At 37.9% G+C, this 21965-nt stretch overlaps 1 protein-coding gene across 3 annotated transcripts in view; it reads left to right on the top strand.

Moving 5' to 3' along the window:
- The first annotated feature begins 14683 nt into the window (after positions 1 to 14683).
- Positions 14684 to 21965, top strand: part of LOC100892792 (degenerin mec-4) — a 26612-nt gene continuing 19330 nt past the window's right edge. For all 3 annotated transcript variants that reach the window (XM_011679215.2, XM_030977054.1, XM_030977053.1), the window contains exons 1-2: positions 14684 to 14780; positions 19552 to 20003. In XM_011679215.2, coding sequence (XP_011677517.1) covers positions 19743 to 20003 — 261 coding nt within the window. In that variant the 5' untranslated portion in view covers positions 14684 to 14780; positions 19552 to 19742. The remainder of the gene's footprint in view (positions 14781 to 19551; positions 20004 to 21965) is intronic.

Here is a 21965-nt window from a genome sequence, read left to right as displayed (position 1 = left end):
CTGCGCCAGGAATGTCAATTTTGACAGACATGGCGCATTATAAATGTTCACTATTATTATTATCAGTTTTGGCCATCAATCCCACATTGTGGACATTGGATGTGATAAGAACGGTTAATTAACATCACGTTGATCGGATTTTATAATCCTTGTTTTCACGAAGTGACGGTAGTGAGGAAAATCGTAACGCAAAGTGAATGCAATTTTTTTTCACTACCGTCACTTCGTGAAAACAGCGACGGATTTAGGCGAGAGAGAAAGAGAGAGAGAGAGGGAGAGATATACAGAGACAAAGATAGACAATTAGAACGTGGGGGGGGGTACCATCGACCTTGTGCCTTGGATGTGATAAGAACGGTTAATTAACATCATCGAATTTTATAATGATGTAGGCTATTGTTTCGTTATGCTAATTCACAAATTCCCCTTCCAAGACCACACACAAATTCATCAAAGCTTTTTAATACCTTGCCTAACGATATCAGAATTATAAATGATGTTAAATCTTACAGTATTGAGATCTGTAAAATTGATAATATTGGCTCACTTCTTTCATCTCGTGGATACTAAAAGTTTTTATGTTCTTTTTAATTATTTTTTGTCAATATGAGTCTATTTTGTACTTAAATGTCTGTAAATATGTTGATGTATTATAACTTACATATTTGTTTGTAAATTGTATTTTCATGGTTTTATATTCCATTGTTCGAATTTTATGTAACCACGGCTTTGCTGAAAAACAGCATTTGCTAAATGCGGGCACAATAATTATTGTATTTGTTTTTAACCGTGAATGAATAAGATATACCATACCATACCGTCACACACAATGTGCATCGACTTTAGGCCATAAACTTAGGATTGTTATTGTTATCAATACCTTAATTTATTTCATGATCATAATATTACCATCATCATTATTAAATCATAGCTATAGCGATTAGTGAGCACATAATATGATTGAGAATGTTATGTCATTAAGAAATAGATATCAAAGAATCTTGATAATACCTATAGATAATTATTACAACCTGTTTTTCATTAATGCGAAATATCGGGCCTCTTGGCTATATACACATGATTCAGTAAGCACGACATATTAACAGACATGGAACATGAATAATGACGTAGAGCTTTGTTACTATTTATTTCGAATACAACTCTTACTCATGAAAGTCAGAAAGATAGACGTATACAAATTTAGCACCTTTTCTAAAATGCCTATAATAAGTATTACCTTTAAGTTTTGCTTCCGTACAGGTGCTGGAGATACTAGGGACTTTTAGATTTGCACGTCGACAGCTTTGACTGCAACGTGTGACCTCATTTTAAGGCACTGCGCATGCGTTACGTTGTCTCAGTCGGCGATCGAGAATTCGTCAACCTTGATTTTCCTAAATCTAGTACATACATACATACATATTGGTATTTAGCGCCTTTACATGCTCAAGGTACAAGTATGCCGCTTGCGCATAAATTATACAGTTCCTCAGGTAGACAAATTAGGAACATCCCTTCCCTGCTATTTTGTAAAAATGTGTAGAACAGGTGTCAAATGCATATTCACCTGTTCTACACATTTTTACATAATAGCAGTGAAGGGATGTTCTTTGTTGAGGGTAGAATGAGGAACCGTATATTTTGTTCTCTTTCTTTGTCCGTGATGTACACTGTCTGGCCGGTTGGTTGAAGATCTAACAAACTGCTACCGTAGTGCCGTAGACGAGTACAGCCAGCGACGTACACAGGTGGGAGGACTGCAGATATGTTCACTACATTCAGCAGTTGCTTCCCCTACTGACAACACGCCTTGCCAGCGCGTCAGTATATGGCAAAAAACCCTCATGACAATTATGGAAAGACAACTTAAAGGAGGCCGTAAAGCCCATGGCCGTAACGGGCGCAACACTCAGAGTTGCAAATTGACCAGTAAACGTATTGAAGAGGATTCTTTTGATGAAGTTTTGCAGTCAAAGCCAAATGGAAGCTATAAGATGGAGGGATGCAATAAAACTGGTCAAAAATCTGAACTAAATATTTGTACATACAATGTTAGAACCTTGAGAACCTTTTGAATTCCTGAATTCAAAAAGGATGGTGAGACCATTGATGATGAAGCTGTTGCAGAAGGTTTCAATGATTACTTTGTTCATGTAGCACCAAGAATGCTCAGTGAAGTAAACAATGTAGCCCAGCCTACTTGTTCCCCGACTGCTCATATTGTGAACAACTCGCATTCTTTTTTCTGTAAACCTATACATGAAAGTGAAATTATAAATATTGTAGACAAAATGAAAGGTGGTACAAGTCCAGGATATGATGATGTTCAAATATCTGTAGTTAAGAAAATTATTCACTTGATTAGTAAACCCTTATGTGCAATATTTAATGTTTCTGTTAACAATGGAATATTTCCTGACAAGTTAAAAGTTGCGAAGGTTTTTCCAATATTTAAGAAGGGTCAATCTAATCTGTATTCAAATTATCGGCCAATTTCTCTCCTTCCTATATTCTCAAAGATTCTTGAGAAATGCATGTACAATCGACTTATCACTTTCATTGAAAGATTTCAGTTGCTTTTCAGTAATCAATTTGGCTTCAGGTCTAAACACTCAACCTCTTCTGCTCTCATTGAATTTATTCATACTATCACAAGAGCTATGGATGCTAAAGATATATCTATCGGTGTGTTTTTAGACCTTTCAAAGGCCTTTGATTGTTTAAATCATAAAATATTATTAGCAAAACTATTTTGTTTAGGCATCAGAGGTATCCCTTTAAAATGGTTTCAGAGCTATTTAGATGACCGAAAACAATTCACTGTTTACAATAAAAACCAATCTGATATGCAAAAAATCTCATGCGGATTTCCGCATGGGTCAATTCTAGGCCCTCTACTTTTTCTAAAATATATATATGATATTCATAAATGTTCTTCCAAACTTAGTTATGTCCTCTTTGCAGATGACACTACAATTTCTTTATCAAACAAAGATGAAGCAACCCTTATTCAAACTTTAGACCATGAACTAGAACATGTCGCCCATTGGCTCAAACTTAACAAGCTACTACTTAATACAAACAAAACTCACATGACGATTTTCACCAAAAGAAATATTGATATTTCCAACTATAAGGTATATCTAAATGGCTCTGAAATCATAATAGTATCTAACACAAAATTTCTAGGAATTCAAATTGATGACAAATTGCGTTGGCATGACCATGTCAATTCTCGCTACCCTAAATAGGTACGAAAATCTCGAAATTCGCGAGACGAGGTAATTTTCACTCTCTCGGGTCGTCACTACAACTTCCGGTATAGAGTCCCATCCCAAGTCACGGCCTTCATCCACCCCCATTTTTCAGGGTTCTTACGCTTGGAATCATGAGCCCAGCACTGTGCAGCCTCACAAAAGAAAACCATCGTCACTGATGTCAAAAGACGCAAAAAACAACGAATGAAATGTTCAAATAAACGTTGAAATATTTGCGAAAAAAAAACAAGACCGAGCAGACGACATATTCGGTGCATACACGTTGTGTGGCGACGGCGTTTTACGTTTGCGCTATCGCGCCGCCTGCACAGGAAGCTGTAATGTCGAAAAGCTATCCCATAATGCAATGCGCGTTTTCAGGATTTTCCCCGGATCTCGGCAGAATCGCTATTTGGGGTAGCGAGAATTACATATGTACAACAATTTCACGAAATATTGGTGTAATGAACAAACTAAACTATCTGCCTAGAAATATTTTGTTATCTCTTTACTACACACTCATTTACCCTTTTCTTATATATTGCAATATTGTCTGGGCCTCAGCTTCTCAAGTAAAAATGTTGAGAGTATATAGATTGCAAAAAAGAGCATTGAGGATAATTTGTAAAATGCCTTTCCTTGCCTCCACTAAACCTTTATTTACTCAATTAAAAATCTTGAATGTATTCGATTTGTATAAATTAAGACTGGCCATTTTTATGTTCTCTTGTCAGAGACAGATCTTGCCATTATCCCTGACTCGCTATGTTTCCATTAACTCTTCAATCCACTCCCACTGTACTCGCTCAAATGCAGACTTTCACATCCCATATGCAAGAACTTCAGTTTCTCAAAAGACAATTTACTATGCAGGTCCCAAACTATGGGATGCATTGCCACCTTATCTAAAATCTGCATGCTCTCTGAATGTTTTCAAGAGACAATACAAAGAAAGGCTTTTACAATCTTATCCACATTGAGTCACCTGTTGTTTGTTGTTTATGTCAATGTTAATTGTTATATCCCTGGTTTGTATGGGTTTTTTTTCTTTTTATAATTGTTATTTCAATTTTCTATTTTGTATGTACTATTATTCTGCTTGGGTCTAATTTCATCCTATGTATTAACTTTACTTTTCATCTTGCCTTTCTCTCCTTCAATTTTCCTTCCTCTTCCCCTCTCTCTCCATTTCTCTCTCTCTCTATTTATCTCCCTCTCTTGTTTCTCTCTGACCCAGCTGTAGCTGTATATATTCTCTCCCTCCTGTTGTTGTACATGCAGCAGTATACAATGCAATTTATTTTATTCTAAGGGGTCGAATTCACAAGATCTTTGAGTAGATCTTTAATCTGATCCCCACTCAATTTATGTTATTTGTGTTGTCATCTACTGATTTTGCTATGTCCATCTTTTTATATTTGTTATACATGTATGCGTTTATTCGCAATTCTATGTGTCTGTTTTTTATATTGAGTGAATAAATTTGAATTTGAATTTGAATTTGAGGAAAGTTTAGAAAGTTTGTTGGATGAACTAGAGGGATTCAAATGGGACGTCATCGGGCTTGCTGAAACAAAGAGACAAGGAGAAGGATTGACAGAACTTAAAGGAGGCACATGGCTCTACAACAAGGGAAAAACAGAGGATGACAAAAATGCAAAAGGAATTGGATTTCTAATCCATAACAAATTTAAGGACTATGTGAAAGAAGTTAAAAGCTATTCAAACAGCGTAGCAGCCATGAAAATACAATTGACGGGAAAGGATGAAATGTGCATCATACAAGTTTATGCGCCCACAAGTGATTATGATGATATAACAGTGGAGGAATTCTATGAAGATATCAATAAGGCCATTACAGACAATTCGGGTACCTACACAGTACTTATGGGTGACTTCAACGCGAAAATCGGACAACGTGAAAAAGGGGAAGAAAATATCATGGGATCATTCAGCTACAGAGAAAGAAACAGGAGAGGTGAAAGGATGATAGAATTTACGATGGAACATAAACTCAAAGTGACCAATACATAGTTTAAGAAACACAAGAGTCGTTACTGGACCTGGGAGAGTCCAAATGGAGTTACTAAAAACCAGATAGATTTCATACTTAGTAACCAGCGAGGGATAGTCAAGAACTGTGAAGTCATCACCAATGTAGATATTGCAAGTGATCATAGAATGGTCAGAGTCAATATAAGTATCAACAAGAAACTAGCCAGGCTTAGATTCATTCAAAATAAAAGGAAGACACGGATTAACATCATGAAGCTGAAGGAAAAGAAAGAAGAATTCCAACTAAAGCTTCACAACCGCTTTGATGGATTAGATTTGGAGTATATGGACATTGATGAGCGACGCGATATGGTGACATCAGCAATGCTAGAAGAAGCCAAATCTGTAGCCCCAACTGAGAAAAGAAAGATAGTAAGATCAGAAGAAGACAAAGAAATAGAGGAACTAGATCAAAGAAGAAAGGAAATACGACTGAAAGAATCCAAGACAACAACAGAAAAAGTGGAGTATGCAGAAATAGTTAAATTGGTGAAAAAGAAACGACGCCAAAGGAACAGACGAAAAACTTCTAAACTCATTTTAGAAACTCTAGAAAGCGGAAGGGGACCAAAAACAATAAAAAAGATGGCAAGCAAAAAGTCTAGAATGAGCAAATTGAAGCAAAAGATGGAAATATAACTTCTGACAGATCGGAACTACTAGAAATATGCGCCGATTTCTACCAGGAACTTTATGGTTCAACAAAAAAAAAACAGTCGAAGGATCATATAGATATCTCATCCAGAAAATCAGACATACCGCCAATACTACAGAGAGAAGTTGAGGAAGCTGTAAACAGTATGAAGGACAACAAGGCACCGGGAAATGGTGAAATAACAAGTGATATTATCAAACAAGGAGGGGAGGAGACAATCACACAGTTACTGAACAGAAACTATTCAACCAGATATTGGAAAGGCAACAGATTCCAACCACTTGGAAAGAGGCAAAAATAATTCTTTTATACAAGAAAGGTGACAAAGCTGATGTAAAAAACTATCGCCCTATCAGCCTTCTATCTCATCTGTACAAGATATTCACCAAAGTAATCCAAAATAGAATCAAAGATATATTGGACACAAATCAACCCAGAGAACAAGCAGGGTTTAGAGCTGGATTCTCAACAACAGACCACCTACAAGCTATAAATCAACTAATTGAGAATGCAAATGAGTACCAACTTCAATTATGCCTCGGATTCGTAGACTACTAGAAGGCGTTTGATTCCATCGAACACACAGACATATGTTTGATGCCCTACGAAAGATAAACATTGAAGAAGGGTATGTTCGCATCCTGGAAGATATTTACACCAACGCAGTAGCCAGAATCCACATTGATAATGATGTATCAAGGGAGGTCAAGATCCAGAGGGGAGTCCGACAGGGAGACACATTATCTCCAAAGATATTCACAGCCACTATAGAGGAAGTATTTAAAAAGTCGCATTTAAATGGAGGAATAAACATTGATGGGGAAACGCTTACTGATCTAAGATTCGCTGATGATGTGGCCTTGATCTCAACATCAACCAAAGACTTGGAAGACCAGCTGACAGGTCTCAACAGGGAAAGTAAACGTATTGGCCTAACTATGCACAAAGAGAAAACTAAATATATGACTAACTATGACACGGATGAAAACATCGAGATAGAAGGTCGAACGTTAGAGAGAGTGAGCAGTTACAAGTATCTGGGACAAACTTTGAAAATGGAGGACACCACAAAAGAAGAAGTTATGATGAGAGTAAAAGCAGGATGGATGAACTTTGGAAGATACAAAGACATGTTGACCGATAAAAACATACCCATGTCACTAAGAAGAAGAATGTTCAACCAATGCATTCTAACAACTATGACATATGGATCAGAAACATGGTCATTGACAAAGGATCTAGAACAGAAGCTCGTGACTACTCAACGAGATATGGAGAGAAAGATGTCGCATTTATCTCTGCGAGACAAAATCAACCACAAAGTCATACGCCAGAAAACAAAGGTTAAAGACATCATGGAGAAAGTCAGAGAATCAAAGTGGAGATGGGCTGGGCATGTAGCAAGACTTCAGGACAATAGATGGACAAATCGTTTAACACAATGGGAACCAAGGGTGGGAAAGAGAAGAAGAGGAAGGCAGAAGAGAAGATGGAGAGATGACCTAACATCATACATGGGAACGGCCGCTTGGACTAGGACAGCTAGAGACAGAAGAGAATGGAAATTTCATGAGGAGGGCTTTGTCCAACGTCTGGATGAACTATAGCCTGATAGATAGATAGATAGATGTTCATAGTGTTACTTCCTACATGTATGTATATCGTCGAGTGCAATCTAAAAGATTTCTAATTGCAATCAACATGGGCAGTTAAGTACGTTGACACGCATGATCAGTCGGCGTTCGTCGTGTTCTCGTCCACTCAATCTAAAAGTCCCTACTGTGGCTGAAGTTGTGTACTGAACGTTAAGATGGTTCCTAATGCGATGACAACGTCATAACTAGGTTCAATGGACCGTTTATAAAGTGATTTATACTGCGCTTGAGGTTGTGTACAGAAAGTAAAGATGTACCTTATACCCCCTTCACATACACGTATTTTTGCTTACGAGTCCTTACGCATCGCGAAAATTCACGGATCTTTACGGATCCTTACGATTTGACCACTTTTACGACCTATTTAAGAGTTGTTACGAGTTGTTACGAGCTATTTACACGAGTTGTCAAGGATAATTACGATAAACTTATGGGCAATTAACGACCTGTTTACGAATTGATACGGATAGTTACGAGTTGGTTACGAGTATTTACGAGTCCTTAGGATTTTGCAGCTCTTATACTTTCCCCCAAATCGTAAACAATACTTAAGAATACGTAAACAATACGTAAGTATACGTAAAGTATATGTATCTATTCGTAAAATACTCCTAACTACACGTAAAGTGCTCGTAAAAGCTCGTAAAATACGTAAAGCCATCGTAACACGATCCCGATTGAAATCGTAAACAACACGTAAGCATCAGTCCGTAATAATCCGTAAACAATCCGTAAACAAATCGTAAACTAATCGTAAAATATTGTTTAAAAACTTGTTACGAGTCATTTACGGATTATTGTAAGCAGTTTACGGATGGTTACGTGTTGTTGCGAGCTGTTTACGATACTTACAGATTGTTACGAGCTATTTACGAGTCATTTACGGACAAACAAATCCGTGGACAATCGTAAGAAGATTTTTGACATGTCAACAAATTTGCCTCTCCTTTCACGGATCCTTACGAGTGTCTGCGAGTTGTTGCGAGTTGTGACGAGCTATTTACGGATACCAGCGAGTTATTTAGGGATGCTTGTGATTGACTACGAATTGGCGATCCGTAAGGACTCGTAAGGAAAATCCGTGTATGTGAAGGGGGTATAAACAACATCGATTGGTTATCGCCGTTCCTGCATACGATCTCTACAGCAATGTTTATTTTCCTACTGTAAGTAATGAAAGAGAGCAAATGAAATGTGTAAATGATTTAAGTCAGTTGTTGTATAAGAACAATATAGAAGGGAACCAAGTAGGTTTTGGAGGTGATTTTGATGTTATTAGAAACAGGAACAGAAATGTAATGCATAAGTCTTTGTAAAGTGCCTCAATACAAATTATTTTATTCACCTGATAAGAATAATAGTATTTCAATAGAAAGAACCCGAACTGCATACATTAGTTGTTGCCAGGGTGGACAAACGTTATGGCTTGACCTACCTATCAATACTTAATATATGCAGTTGCATTATGACTATTGAAATACTATTATTCTTATCAGGTGAATGAAATAATTTGTATTGAGGCACTTCACAAAGACGCATGCATTAAATTTGGTTACATTACGAAACTGGCCTATTGCTGTGGTAGAACATCCCTTCACTGCTATTATGTAAAAATGTGTAGAAAAGGTAATTATGCATGTGACATCTGTTCTACACATTTTTACATAATAGCAGGGAAGGATGTTCCTACGTCTACCTGAGTAACTGTATATTTTCTTTCTCCACTTACGTTCCGTAAGAAAGTTAATTTATATTCTATATCTACCTTAATACAAAATAAATGAAACAGGATATTGGTGAACAGATTGGTACGGAGCAGTACTGGCTCTTGACTCTTCTTTATTTTTGTTTACACTTCTTCTTTTTACAAATTCTTCTTTCAATTTGATGGATAATAACACGACGTGTAATGTAGACAGTAAACATGAGACACGTTTGAATATGTACTTTTAAGTGACATTCTTTTTATAAAAAACAAAAACAAAAAACAGGTAGGCTGTATTTAGGCGCCTACGGAAAGCATGACATGCGCACGAAATATATACATCCATTTTGTTAGGTGGAAGCTAATCGTGCGATTTATCTATATTTATTTATTTATTTATTTATTTTAAGGATAAACCTAGCGAAAATGGAAAACAAGGCGTCCAGTGCCTAGCTAGTGTTGGACACTAGTTTACGAAGGCCACGAACAACCCCCAATGTATTTGTTATTTTTTGGAGGGAACGTGGTTGCGACCAAAGGAACTGAACGAGGGCGCACTCCCTGTTCCTTGTTTATGAAAAACCGTGCACCTACAAGTATTTTGGATGAGAGCTTTGTAGGTGTCATGTAAACATGCATGTAAAATAGTGAAATTGTTGGCAGTATACTACGAATATAATTGCTAGATAGTCAAATATGAACGATAGTGATTCAAATTCCGAGACTCTGTGAAGGTATGAGGTCAGACTTGGCGTCGGGTTGTAAATAAGCGTTCCTGGCCTTTGTCGACTTCCATCGTCCGTGCCTTGAAATCAGAAAAGGTGAGACATAGGCGTTTAAGGCTGCAGTTGCCCCTCCCTTCTTTTCCAAGAATTAAGATATTGCTTGGTGGTTGAAGATGCCTTGGCAGTCATCAGGAGTGAAGGAAGATCATAGACTGCCAAGGCTTGTAATGATGGCGAGGACAGCTTGCTCCATTCTTCTGCCAAATGGAAGATATAAAAAAGAAACAAAACAGCAAATCCGACAAAAATAGCGTGGTCGCATAAAAGGGCGACAACTTTTGACGATCATGATCATGACACAAATAATGATCGGTGTAAATAAATGCTATGCATTTGCTTCTTTAATATGATATATGCGATAGTTTAAAAGGGAAGTTATTTTGGGATGGGAGGGCAACAGAGCTCTGACTGCATAACCGAGAATGAGCGTGTAAGCTCGAATCTCGAATAACGAGAATGCATATAACAAAAGATTACGTAATGCAGCTGTTCGCGGAGGTATATGCGTTCGATAACGAACATAAATTTCACTTTATGCACACGCGGCATATACTAGAACCGTACTAGATTTAGGAAAATCAAGGTTGACGCATTCTCGATCGCCGACTGAGACGACGTGACGCATGCGCAGTGCCTTAAAATGACGTCACACGTTACAGTCAAAGCTGTCGACGTGCAAATCTAAAAGTCCCTAATAACAGCCGATCAGCGAGCTTGTACCATGGACCTATTACGGATGGAAATTCAACGTGATTCTTTCTTTGATCCAATGATAGTCACCGCCTTCTGATTAATGAGAACATTCCGCTGTTTTAACAATAACGACTGCGTAAGCATTTTCGGTCATTGACAAATTAAGGCAGGCGCGGATCCAGGATTTCTTAGGGGGGGGGCCCAAATTTGAAATTATGCGAGCCAAATATTGGTACGTAATGGTGACCAACAGTGACGTGATGCGGGGGGGGGGGGGTCGGTGCAGGGAGGGGCGAATTTCTCCCTCCCTCCTCCGCGAAACGCGGAAGCTTTGACGTTTCATTAAATCATTAGAGAAACAAAACGATTCGTTGTACAGTTCTCAAAAATAATTCTCGTCTGAATTTTGTTTTTCCCCTCTCGCGCGAAGCGCGAAAAATTTTAGGATTCATTAAATTATTAGAGAAACAAAACGATTCGTTGTAGAGTTCTCAACTCTAAATCCTTGTCTGAATTCAGGTTCCCCACTTCCCGCGCAAAGCGCGGAAGCTTTCACGTTTCATAAGATTATGAGAGAAAAAAGACGATTCGCTGTACCGTTCTCGATTGTTAATCCTTGTCTGGGGCGGCGGCGAAGCCGGCCCCGGAAGCATAGAGGTTTTAGACGTTTAATTAAGGTCATATGAGCATATTTTCTTTAGTATACCTTATTATTTCGTGACACTGGCAGGTAACTATTTGGCGTTGGGTCCAGGGGGCGGAGCCCCCCCAAAAAAAAATCAGGGGTTTTAGGCATTAAATTACCGTCAGATGAGCATCTAAGGGCCCGCCGTAGGGCCCTTGGTGGGATCCAGGGGGCAGAGCCCACGGAAGCTTAGGGGTTTTAGGCATTTAATCACGGTCAGATGAGCATATTTTGATGCTTCATTATTTGTTAACACTGGCAGTTAACTATTCTTTCTTTCTTGCTCATTTCTCTTTAATATACTTTTTCAAAAAAAGTGTGGGGGGGGGGGGGGGGAGAGCTCGAGGCTCCAGATCCCCACCGTACCTCGCGCCCTGACATGGAGGAATCTCAAGAATCACATTTCTTGCCTGGCTGCAACTTTAGGAATTTGTCATTTTTGAACAAACACATACAAACGTATAATTTACTAAAAATCTCGGAAAAATCTCGGAAACGATGTCATTTCAGCATTATTTGTAATCCACCGTTGTGGAATTAGAAATAAACCACGTTTGAATTTGATTTCCACTAACCCCCCCCCCCTCCCTATCAGTACGCCAGTATCTCCTCTTTTCCTTTCCCTTTCCTTCCTTCTCTCTTGTTTGTTTATGGGGGGGGGGGGGTCAACAGCCTGGGAGGCAAAGCCCTTTCGGCCCCCGATCTCCTTCTTCCCCCTTTTCTTTTCTTCTTCCTCTTCTTTCTTTCCCTTTCTCCTTTCGCTTCTTTTCCTTTTTTCTCTTTTTCTCTTTTTTTTTTGGCGGGGGGGGGGGGGCAAGGCCCGCTCGGCCCCCCCCCCCTGGATCCGCGCCTGAATTAAGGAGCGGTTTCCCTCTCTTGGGTTTTGTTTGGATGGTGTGCTCTGTATTAAGAGTATGTCTTAAATAAAAACATCCCCAAGGGGGAGCAGCAAAGTTGGAAAGCAGACGATTTTGGAGATATGAAATGTATTATTACTGATTTGCACACACCCATGACCTTAATATAAAACAATTAGAAGGCCATGATCTTTATAAGCCCTGTGCGTTGTAACTCTGGAATATTATGAGGAAATAGGGAAACGGGATTTTAAATCACAACCAATCCAACTATAAACTCTATCTAGTATATCAACATGTTTTTCAAAATAAAATACAGTACACGGAACAACAATTTCCGATTATAAGCCATAACTGCACATCGATTTTCCATGATTTAGGCGAGTAATTATCTTCTGCGCATGTAGATTAACATGTGTAAACTCACTATCTTGATTCTGTCCCGGCTTTTTGGCGGTGACCATCATGAGATCAAAGTGAAGAAACATGTACGGAATGTTATTGAGACGACATTGACGGAGACAATCACGATGAATTCGTTAAGAAAACGATGAATGTCCACCCGTAATAGGTCCATGCTTGTACCAAAGATTTTTCGTATGGGAATTTCGTCGTTTTATAACGAAGGATGACGAATTTCAACGCGCATGGGCGGATCTAGCTTTTTTCTACGGGGGGGGGGGGGGGCAGTGAGCACTAAATTATTTGTTTTCATTTGAAAAAAGTGCCAACCAATATTTCGGTGGGGGGGGGGGGGGGGGTAGAAAGCACCCCAAAAAAGTTTTCCTCTTTTTTTTGGCCAGCCCAAGGGGGATTTAAACCCCCCAACCCCCCCCCCTAGATCCGCCCCTGACGCGAACGCCTCTTCGGTGAGTTTTTTTTCTTCTTCCGATTATTGTTTCTGAACTTTAAAAACATGAAAATGGATATAATATGAATTTTTTTAAAAACTTGATGATAAATTGTTGAAATTTGATATAAAGCCGTTTTGTGGCTTGGTCGAGACAAGTTGTGCTAAGTCGTGTAGTACCGTCTGTACTGTATTGCGTGGCAGGGAATAGGCCATTTTCGTAATGTAATCAAATTTAATACATAAATCTCTGTGAAGTTCCTCAATACAAATTATTTCATTCACCTGTCTAGTATTCGCAATAGTCAGAATGCAAGCTGCATGTATTAAGTGTGGTAACAACTAATGAATGGAGGCTGGATTCTGTTCATTTAAATACTATTATTCTTATCAGGTGAATGAAATAGTTTGTATCGAGGCACTTGATTGACTTGGGGCGTCATTGAGAATATAGATTTGGCCAAAACCCGGATTTCAGTACCTCAGCGGTCATCCCGTTGTTATTATAGTAGCTTCTCGATTTTGCACACGAACCGCAGATTCTCCGTCCGCAAAGAGTTTCGAAGCCATTGCTTTGCCACTGAATCATGACTGTATACAGTGGGGGCTAGGGTAGGGGGCAGCCCCACAAACACAACACACAAAGAAAATGCAATAAATAGTCTATAATTCATTGCATATCCCCCCCCCCCTGCGTATTTCCATTTTCATATAGTCCCATAAGGCTCTTGTCTGTTATCTCAGATGACAATTTGTTCTTTAAAGTCTGTATTTCTTTCCTCATCTTTAAAACATAATCTCTAGTATATTTGTAAAGCGCTTAGAGACATTGTATTAAGCGCTATATAAAAGCTAAACACTATTCTTATTAATATTGAGCTTTCATTAACCTCATTTACTCTGGAATTTTTCAGACATTCTATCATACATAACCAACTTAACAGCTGAATCGTCAGGCGCTAAGGAGGGAATAATGTCACATTTAGATGTTAGATCTGTTCTAAATTCTCTGATATCAATGATCCAAACGGCTTTGCATACATTGATTTCCTTGACTATTTGTATATTGTTTTCTATCTTTATTTTTTTTATTTTTTATTTCTCCATACATCTGTTAATTTAAATTCATCCATTATTTGCTACTGAATTTTGATTACTTATTTTAAACTTGTCCAAAATAATCTAAGTCCCTGTCTCTATTAACATTAAAACCACCTCCAAGAGCTACTGGGTTCCCTTTTGGATTGTTCTTATACAACAACTGACTTAAATCTTCTAACCTTTTAATTTGCTCTCCTTCATTACTTACATTCGGAAACTGAATAAACATTGTTGTAGAGATCATATGCAGAAACGGTGATAGCCAATCGATGTTATTTAGGTACATATAATAAGAAGCTGTTGTCTTTCGCAATACGAACCACATTTAACTTCGTACACAACCTCAAGCGCAGTATCGATCCCTTTTAAACATCCATTAAACCTAGTTATGACGTCGTCATCGCATTAGGAACCACCTTACTTTAAGTACACGACTTCAGCGGCAGTATCTCCAGGACCTGTACGGAAGCAAAACTATAAAGGTAATAATTATTATAGATATTTTAGAAAAGGTGCTCAATTTGTATACGTAATCTATCTGACTTTCATGAGTTAGAGTAACAAAGCTGTACGTGCTGTAAAGCCAGTCATTAATATTCTTGTTCCATATCTGTTAATATGTCACGCTTACTGAATTATGTGTCTATAGCAAAGAGGCCCTATATTTCGCGTTAATACAAAACAGGTTGTAATAATTATCTACATAATTATATAAGTATTATCAAGATTATTTGATATTCATTTCTTAATGACATAACATTCTCAATGATATGTGTGCTCACTTACTATAGTTATGATTTAATAATGATGATGGTAATATTATGATCATGAAATAAATTAAAGGTATTGATAACAATAACACTCCTAAATGTATGGCTTAAAGTCGATGCAATTTTTGTGTGACGGTATGGTATGGTATATCTTATTTATTCACGGTTAAAAACACATACCATAATTATGCCCACATTTAGCATATGCTGTTTTTCAGTAAAGCCGTGGTTAGATTCAATTCCATTCAAATGAACATTTATTTTCTTCCAAACAATACAATTTATAAGTAGGAACATAAATATAATTAAAGAACTTGTATTACAAGGAAGAAGGCGCAAAACCCGAAAAGCATAGCTTGTAGTGGGTACGCCCGAATACATAAATACAATTATACATTATAAATGGGAGAAAGGAAGAAAGGGATAGGCACAGAGGAGAGGAGGAGAGAGAGCTTGGAGAAAGAGAAAAGAAGAGAGGAAAAGAAGAGGACTGCAACATACACTGTCGCTCATGAAGGTGGAATATTTTTTTTTAATTCCAATTTATGGAATTATTTTAAAAATAATTTAAAAATGATAGATCTAGATATTAGTATACATTCTCAGATTTTATTGAATAATAATTTGCCATTGTGTGTTTTGCGTCACTGCTAAAGCATGTGTATGCTACTATGCTTATCAACTAGGGTACCTATGCCCTTAAGTCATAAATGACAGTAATGAGGATTAATGCCCCACAAAAGGGCACTAATATAGCACATCGACACGGTTTTGATCCTGGGGCCTCACAGTTACGAGGCCATTGCTTTGTCACTGAACCATGACTGTACGCAGCGGGGGCTATGGTAGGGGGCAGTTTCAATCAATTTAAAAAAAAACAGAAAATGCAACAAAAAAAATCAATAATTTATTGCATTTAACCCCGGTGCCTAACATTAAAAAAAAATTGTGTGCCCATGCCTTGAGCCATAATGCATGGCCGTCCAGAGGATTTGATATGTTGGGGACCGGGGTAAAATGCAATAAATTATTGATTTTTTTTTGCATTTTCTGTGTTTTTTTAATTTATGGAAACTGCCCCCTACTCTAGCCCCCGCTGCGTACAGTCATGGTTCAGTGACAAAACAATGGCCTCGTAACTGTGAGGCCCCAGGATGAAAACCGTGTCCATGTGCTTTATTAGTGCCCTTTTGTGGGGCATTAATCCTCATTACTGTCATTTATGACTTGAGAGCGTAGGTCCCCTAGTTAATAAGCATAGTAGCATACACATGCTTTAGCAGTTCCGCAAAACACACATTGGCAAGTTATTATTCAATAAAATCTGAGAATGTATACTATTATCTATAAATCTATAAATTGGGGTAAAACTAAAATATTCCACCTTTATGAGCGACAGTGTAGTATCAATGGAGTGTATGGCATGCATAAACACCATAATGGCAAGATATAGGTGAAGAGTGTAGTGTTGAAATATTAGACTGCATATATACATAATATATATATACATATATATTTACTTCGTTACAAGTACATGCATTTATACAACATAGGCCTATACATACATACATACATGTATGTTTACATAATTATACACATGCATACAACACATATATACTTATACATCCATATACATCCCTTATACAATATAAATACACACTCGTCCAACATAGGGATAATAATTATGCATTGTAATTTAAAATGATACATTTTTTAAGCTTCCAAGAGAAGCTTAACAGAGATATAGATTTCCTCATAGGTTCAGGTAAATCGTTCCAAAGCTTAGGACCGGTGAAACGGATATTATTTTGAAAAATAAGTTCATGGTGTTTAGGAATATAGATTTCTTCAGATGATCTGGTACCATCCTTATGTATATCTGAAACACGTTGGAATTGGCCGCAGAAATGAGAAGGTAGATAAAATTCGAACAATGGAATATAAAACATTGAAAATACAATTTACAAACAAATATGTAAGTTATAATACATCAACATATTTACAGAAATGTAAGTACAAAATAGAGTCATAGTGACAAAAAATAGATAAAGAGAACATAAAAACATTTAGTATCCACGAGATGAAAGAAGTGAGCCAATATTATCAATTTTACTGATCTCGATACTGTAAGATTTAACATCATTACAATTCATATATCGTTGGGCAAGGTATTAAAAAGCTTTGATTCATGGTATAATGGACTATGCTGAAGATAATCTGTGTGAGGTCCTTGAAGGGGAATTTGTGAATTAGCATAACGAAATATATAGCCTACGCCATTATAAAATTCGATCAATGCGATGTTATTCCATTCTTATCACACCCAATGTCCACAAGGTCGATGGCATTGTTCTTATTGTCTATCTTTGTCTCTGTCTCTCCCCCTCTCTCTCCCCTCTCTCTCTCTCTCTCTCTCTCTCTCTCGTCTAAATCATTATAAAATTCGATCGATGTGATGTTAATTAACCGTCCTTACGGCATTCTTATCACATCCAATGTCCACAACGTGGAATTGATGGCCAAAACTGATAATAATAATAATAATAATAATAGTGAACATTTACAATGCGCCATGTCTGTCAAAATTGACACTCCTGGCGCAGTTGTGTGGAAATTGTATAATGTCGGGCGTACGACCATCAAGAAAGAAAATAAAATAAGTTAAAGTTCATGTGGAATCTTTTGAGAAAGAAAAAACGTGAACGTGAAATATAGTTTCACAGAACGTAAGTTTTATATACAAAATTATTATGTAGGTATGTAGAAACGCAAAGAGCCACGAACGAATGGTCTCTTTATCTTTGTGCTCCACACTGACTAAGCGGCTCAATACAGTCACTTAAATCACTTTATGAAAGGAGACTGCGTCTTGTGCAATCCTAAGCCGCGATTGTGGCCGTTTCTTCTTTCAAAGGAACATAATACGTCATCTAAGGTTTACGGGTTTTACTCTTTAGATTTACAAGATTATTACAGATCCAAACAAAATGCAGGTCTAATTTAGAAATAAGCTTACCTTTTTCATATAGTCTCGATCCGATGGATAGTGGCGTACATGTAGATTCAGGGGGCACACAGGGGCAGTACCCCCATCTAATCACGAAGAACAAGAAAAAAGACGGAAATGGATAATAAAAAGAGAAAGAGAGAGAGAGAGAGATAAGAGAAAAATAGAGAGAGAGCGAGAGAGAGATATATACATAGAGAGAGAGAGAGACAGACAGAAAAGAGAGAGAGAGAGAGAGAGAGAGATGGACAGAGAAAAGGATGAGAAATGGACGAGATAAGAAGACTATACAGGACTACCCCCACAGCCCCCATTGAGAGTCTTGTAAATTAGTATATCATTATCCGAGTGAGAATAGTGTCCTTCCCTTCCCTCCCCTCTTGATGCCAGCCCCTCAATGACTGGACCCATGGGACACCACTACGCCACTGGCATGGCTCCCCCTTCCCCTCACATGATATGTATTATTTGTTTTATAAGATTGTGTTTTATTAGTTTTTATAAAATGATGTTTTATAACATGATTTTACTACACTGTAAAAATCCGTTGGGCAGATGTTACTGGGTAAATCGAAGTTGGGCAAATTTTGTCCGATAATTGGGTTATTTTCTCCCATCCGTTTACTATATGAAGTTACCCAATGAAAGGTGAAAAATAGGTTGGGTAATGTCATTGAGCAAATAAGAGTTGGGCCATTTTTGTCCAACATTTGGGTTATTTTCTCCCAACCATTTACTACATGTATTTACCCAATTAAATGTTCAAAATAAGTTGGGCAGATGTAACTGGGTAAACGTAAGTCGGGCAACATTATTATCTCATAAAATGGATTATTTTTTTTTATTAGAAGTGTCGTGGTCGAGTGGTTATGTCACAGGACTATGAATTTCGAAGTCCGCGGTTCGAGTCCCGCTGCGGCACTAATCTCCTTTTGCATATAATATTTTATCCAACTTCTTTGCTTAACTAGTGTGTAACTTATGTTATACATTATAGTGAGAATTGGGTGAATTTCTGATTGGGTAAATTTTTGTTGGTTAAAAGTTGGGTATTTTCTTTTTATCCAACACTGGGTAAGTCATGCAAAATCTTTAATTTACCCAACAGTTAGTTGGACACATAATCGCCCTCATGTTGGGTAAAAATTGGGCAATATTTTGCCCAATATTAGTTTTTAGAGTGTAATGACCGGTCATTAGAATTGGATAATGACCGGTCATTATCCAAATTACGCGTTAGGCAAAATAAATGCCTGGTCACGTGTACGCTTTCAACCAATCATTAGATTAGGATCCACGTCATCATCTTATAAATAATAATAGCCCGCGTAGACCTGAGTTGAAGTAGAGTGGATGGATGGGTGATTGTTTGAGACCGTCTTCTTATTTAACAGTTTCATGTTAGCTATGTTTTATGATATTTTCTTGTCGTCTCGTCTAAGGAATTCTATGTATATACTTTTTATCATTCTGCAGGTCCATTGTCGCTAGTTTTCATCGATTTTTTAAAACCTGATTTTCAACTTAGCTTATAAGCCCAGTGTCGGGTTTCATTTTTTAGTAAGATACAGAACATTGCCATTGCTTTGGTATCGTCAATTCTGACGGCTGAACTATAGGAGTTCTTACCAAAATCTATCAAGTTCTTCTGAAACACTCTGGGCAACATGGATGCCCCGAAGGTGAATTGTGAGGAGAGCTCCTGGGGGACGGCCCCGGAGCGGGAAGAGAAGAGTTTACGAACGCTTCTTAACAGTCGAATGGAGAACTCTTCAGCACACGGCATACCAAACATTCAACGCTCCTCAGGACTAGTCACTAAACTCGCTTGGTCACTTATCTTTCTGGCTGGTATTGGTGTCATGACTTGGCAAGCTGTCATTCTCTTTCAAACTTATTTCGAGTGGAAATACTCGGTCGATATTGAGGTGAGTAAAAAATCTTGATCTAAATGCTTCATGGAATATGGATAAGTGGTTATGATTATTCGGCGTATAAAATATTAAACTACATAGCAGGGGTTCTCAAACTCTTTCCTTGACGTTCCTTAATTAGAACAATGTGCAGTTGCTGGATAGCCTGACACGACTCAAACATTTCTCAAGTTTGTTTCAGGCTCAGAAAATCTACTCCTTAAATTCACAGTAATGACAGTTGTATAGTGAAAAAGGGGCTTCAGTTGGGTCTATTTCTAATCTAAGGGGAATTGGCAGCAAGGAGATCAAATTCATATAACTTGTCGCACAGTACCAGATTAGCAACTTTAAACTGCAAAAAATTACTCCTAATTCAGAGGTAGGGTAAAACTATAAATTTCTAAACGGCGGATCCATGATTTAAAAAAAAAAAGGGGGGGGGGCATGCCAACGTGTGAGCGAAGCACATGTGCATTGCGAGCGAGTAAAAACGAGCCCTTCTGGTGGGGGCCAAGGGGCAGAGCCCCTGTCGAGGTTCCCGGGGGCGCAGCCCGATGCATAGCCTTTAAGATAGCTGTCTTGAGTAATAGAAACACACACTATTTTACATGAAACACTGAAAAGATTTCCATCCTATCCAATACGTTGCTGAACAGTTATTCAGAGTAGCGATTCTTATGTTTTGTCCTTCTCTCTCTCTCTCTCTCTCTCTCTCTCTCTCTTTTCCCTCCCCCCCCCCCCCCATTTTACCGTCGCTCTCTCGTCCTCCTTTGTTTTGTTAAGGCCGCCAAAGGAGAAGACCTGTTATACAGTGCGTCCCAGAAAAAACGAAACCGAAAATTATCGATGTTTTATCTGAACTTAATCACAATTATAATTAATAAATGACTCATATTTCGAAAGCTTAGATCCTCCTCTTTTATTTGATGCAACTTGTATAATCCATATTTCACGTATGAGTGATTAAAATGAATTTGAAGAGAGGAAAACAAAAAGTCATTTGGCGGACGGTATCTGAATTTCAAAGAGAAAATCACATTTCTAAAAATTTGAGTTTCTGCCCTTTCATATGACACCTCAGTCAGGAAAATGAGCCAGGAATAACAAAGTTCTGTTTAAAGTAGTGCTTGCATTTCCATAATTTTTTTAAACGAATTCGTTTTCACTGGCTGTCTGCTGTAGCAACAAACGGAATTAACAAAAGACTTAACTCCGTTTTGTTGACAATCAGCCGTAGACGAAAGACATTCCATTATCGAATTATTAAATGGCATTGTTGTGTGGTTATTAAGGTAAGGAATAGTACATTTAAAGTGCTCTCTATCAATATTGCTCCTAGCTCACTTCTCTCAAGAAATTTACAATACTCTACATGATTTGAGATTTTTCTTTTTTCATTCAATTTTGTTGAAAGAATGCCAAGTTCAAAGTAAGAGGTACGATTTCAAATTATTGAGCTTTCTTAAAATCGTGGCTCGATGACCCCTCTCCCTAAGATCGACTAACCCCACAGGTGTAATTTTGACCGAGTTTGATCCCAATGTAGATCTAAATTTAGGCCAAATTATGTTACAGAATGTCATGTTCCACTTTACATCATACGATGCTCAAACGGGGTTACGCAACAAGGGCAGTGTGGACTCTTTTGATTTTTTTCTTTAAAATTAGCCAACCTTAAGAAGATGAACAACGGTTATGGAAAAAAATCTGTTGACTTAAGATTTTGGATGGATTTAACAACAGAACACTAGAAAAGACTTTGAGTATTCATTTTAGACCTTGAATTACATTGAGCAGAGTCAGCGCTCCGGGGGAGGGGGGGGGGGTAGGAGGCAGGGAGCACAGTCCTCCCCCCCCCATTTTCATGTACCCCCAATGTGCCCCTTTATACATAGAACAACCGCTCCTTTTCTTTATAAGAACTGCCCCTTCCCCTTCTAATAAGTGCCACTTTTCCTTTTGATAAGTACACCC

The sequence above is a fragment of the Strongylocentrotus purpuratus genome, unplaced genomic scaffold (assembly GCF_000002235.5).
Source record: "Strongylocentrotus purpuratus isolate Spur 01 unplaced genomic scaffold, Spur_5.0 spur5_scaffold_9, whole genome shotgun sequence".
Classification (NCBI taxonomy): domain Eukaryota; kingdom Metazoa; phylum Echinodermata; class Echinoidea; order Camarodonta; family Strongylocentrotidae; genus Strongylocentrotus; species Strongylocentrotus purpuratus.
This window is presented reverse-complemented; position numbering and strand designations above follow the sequence as displayed.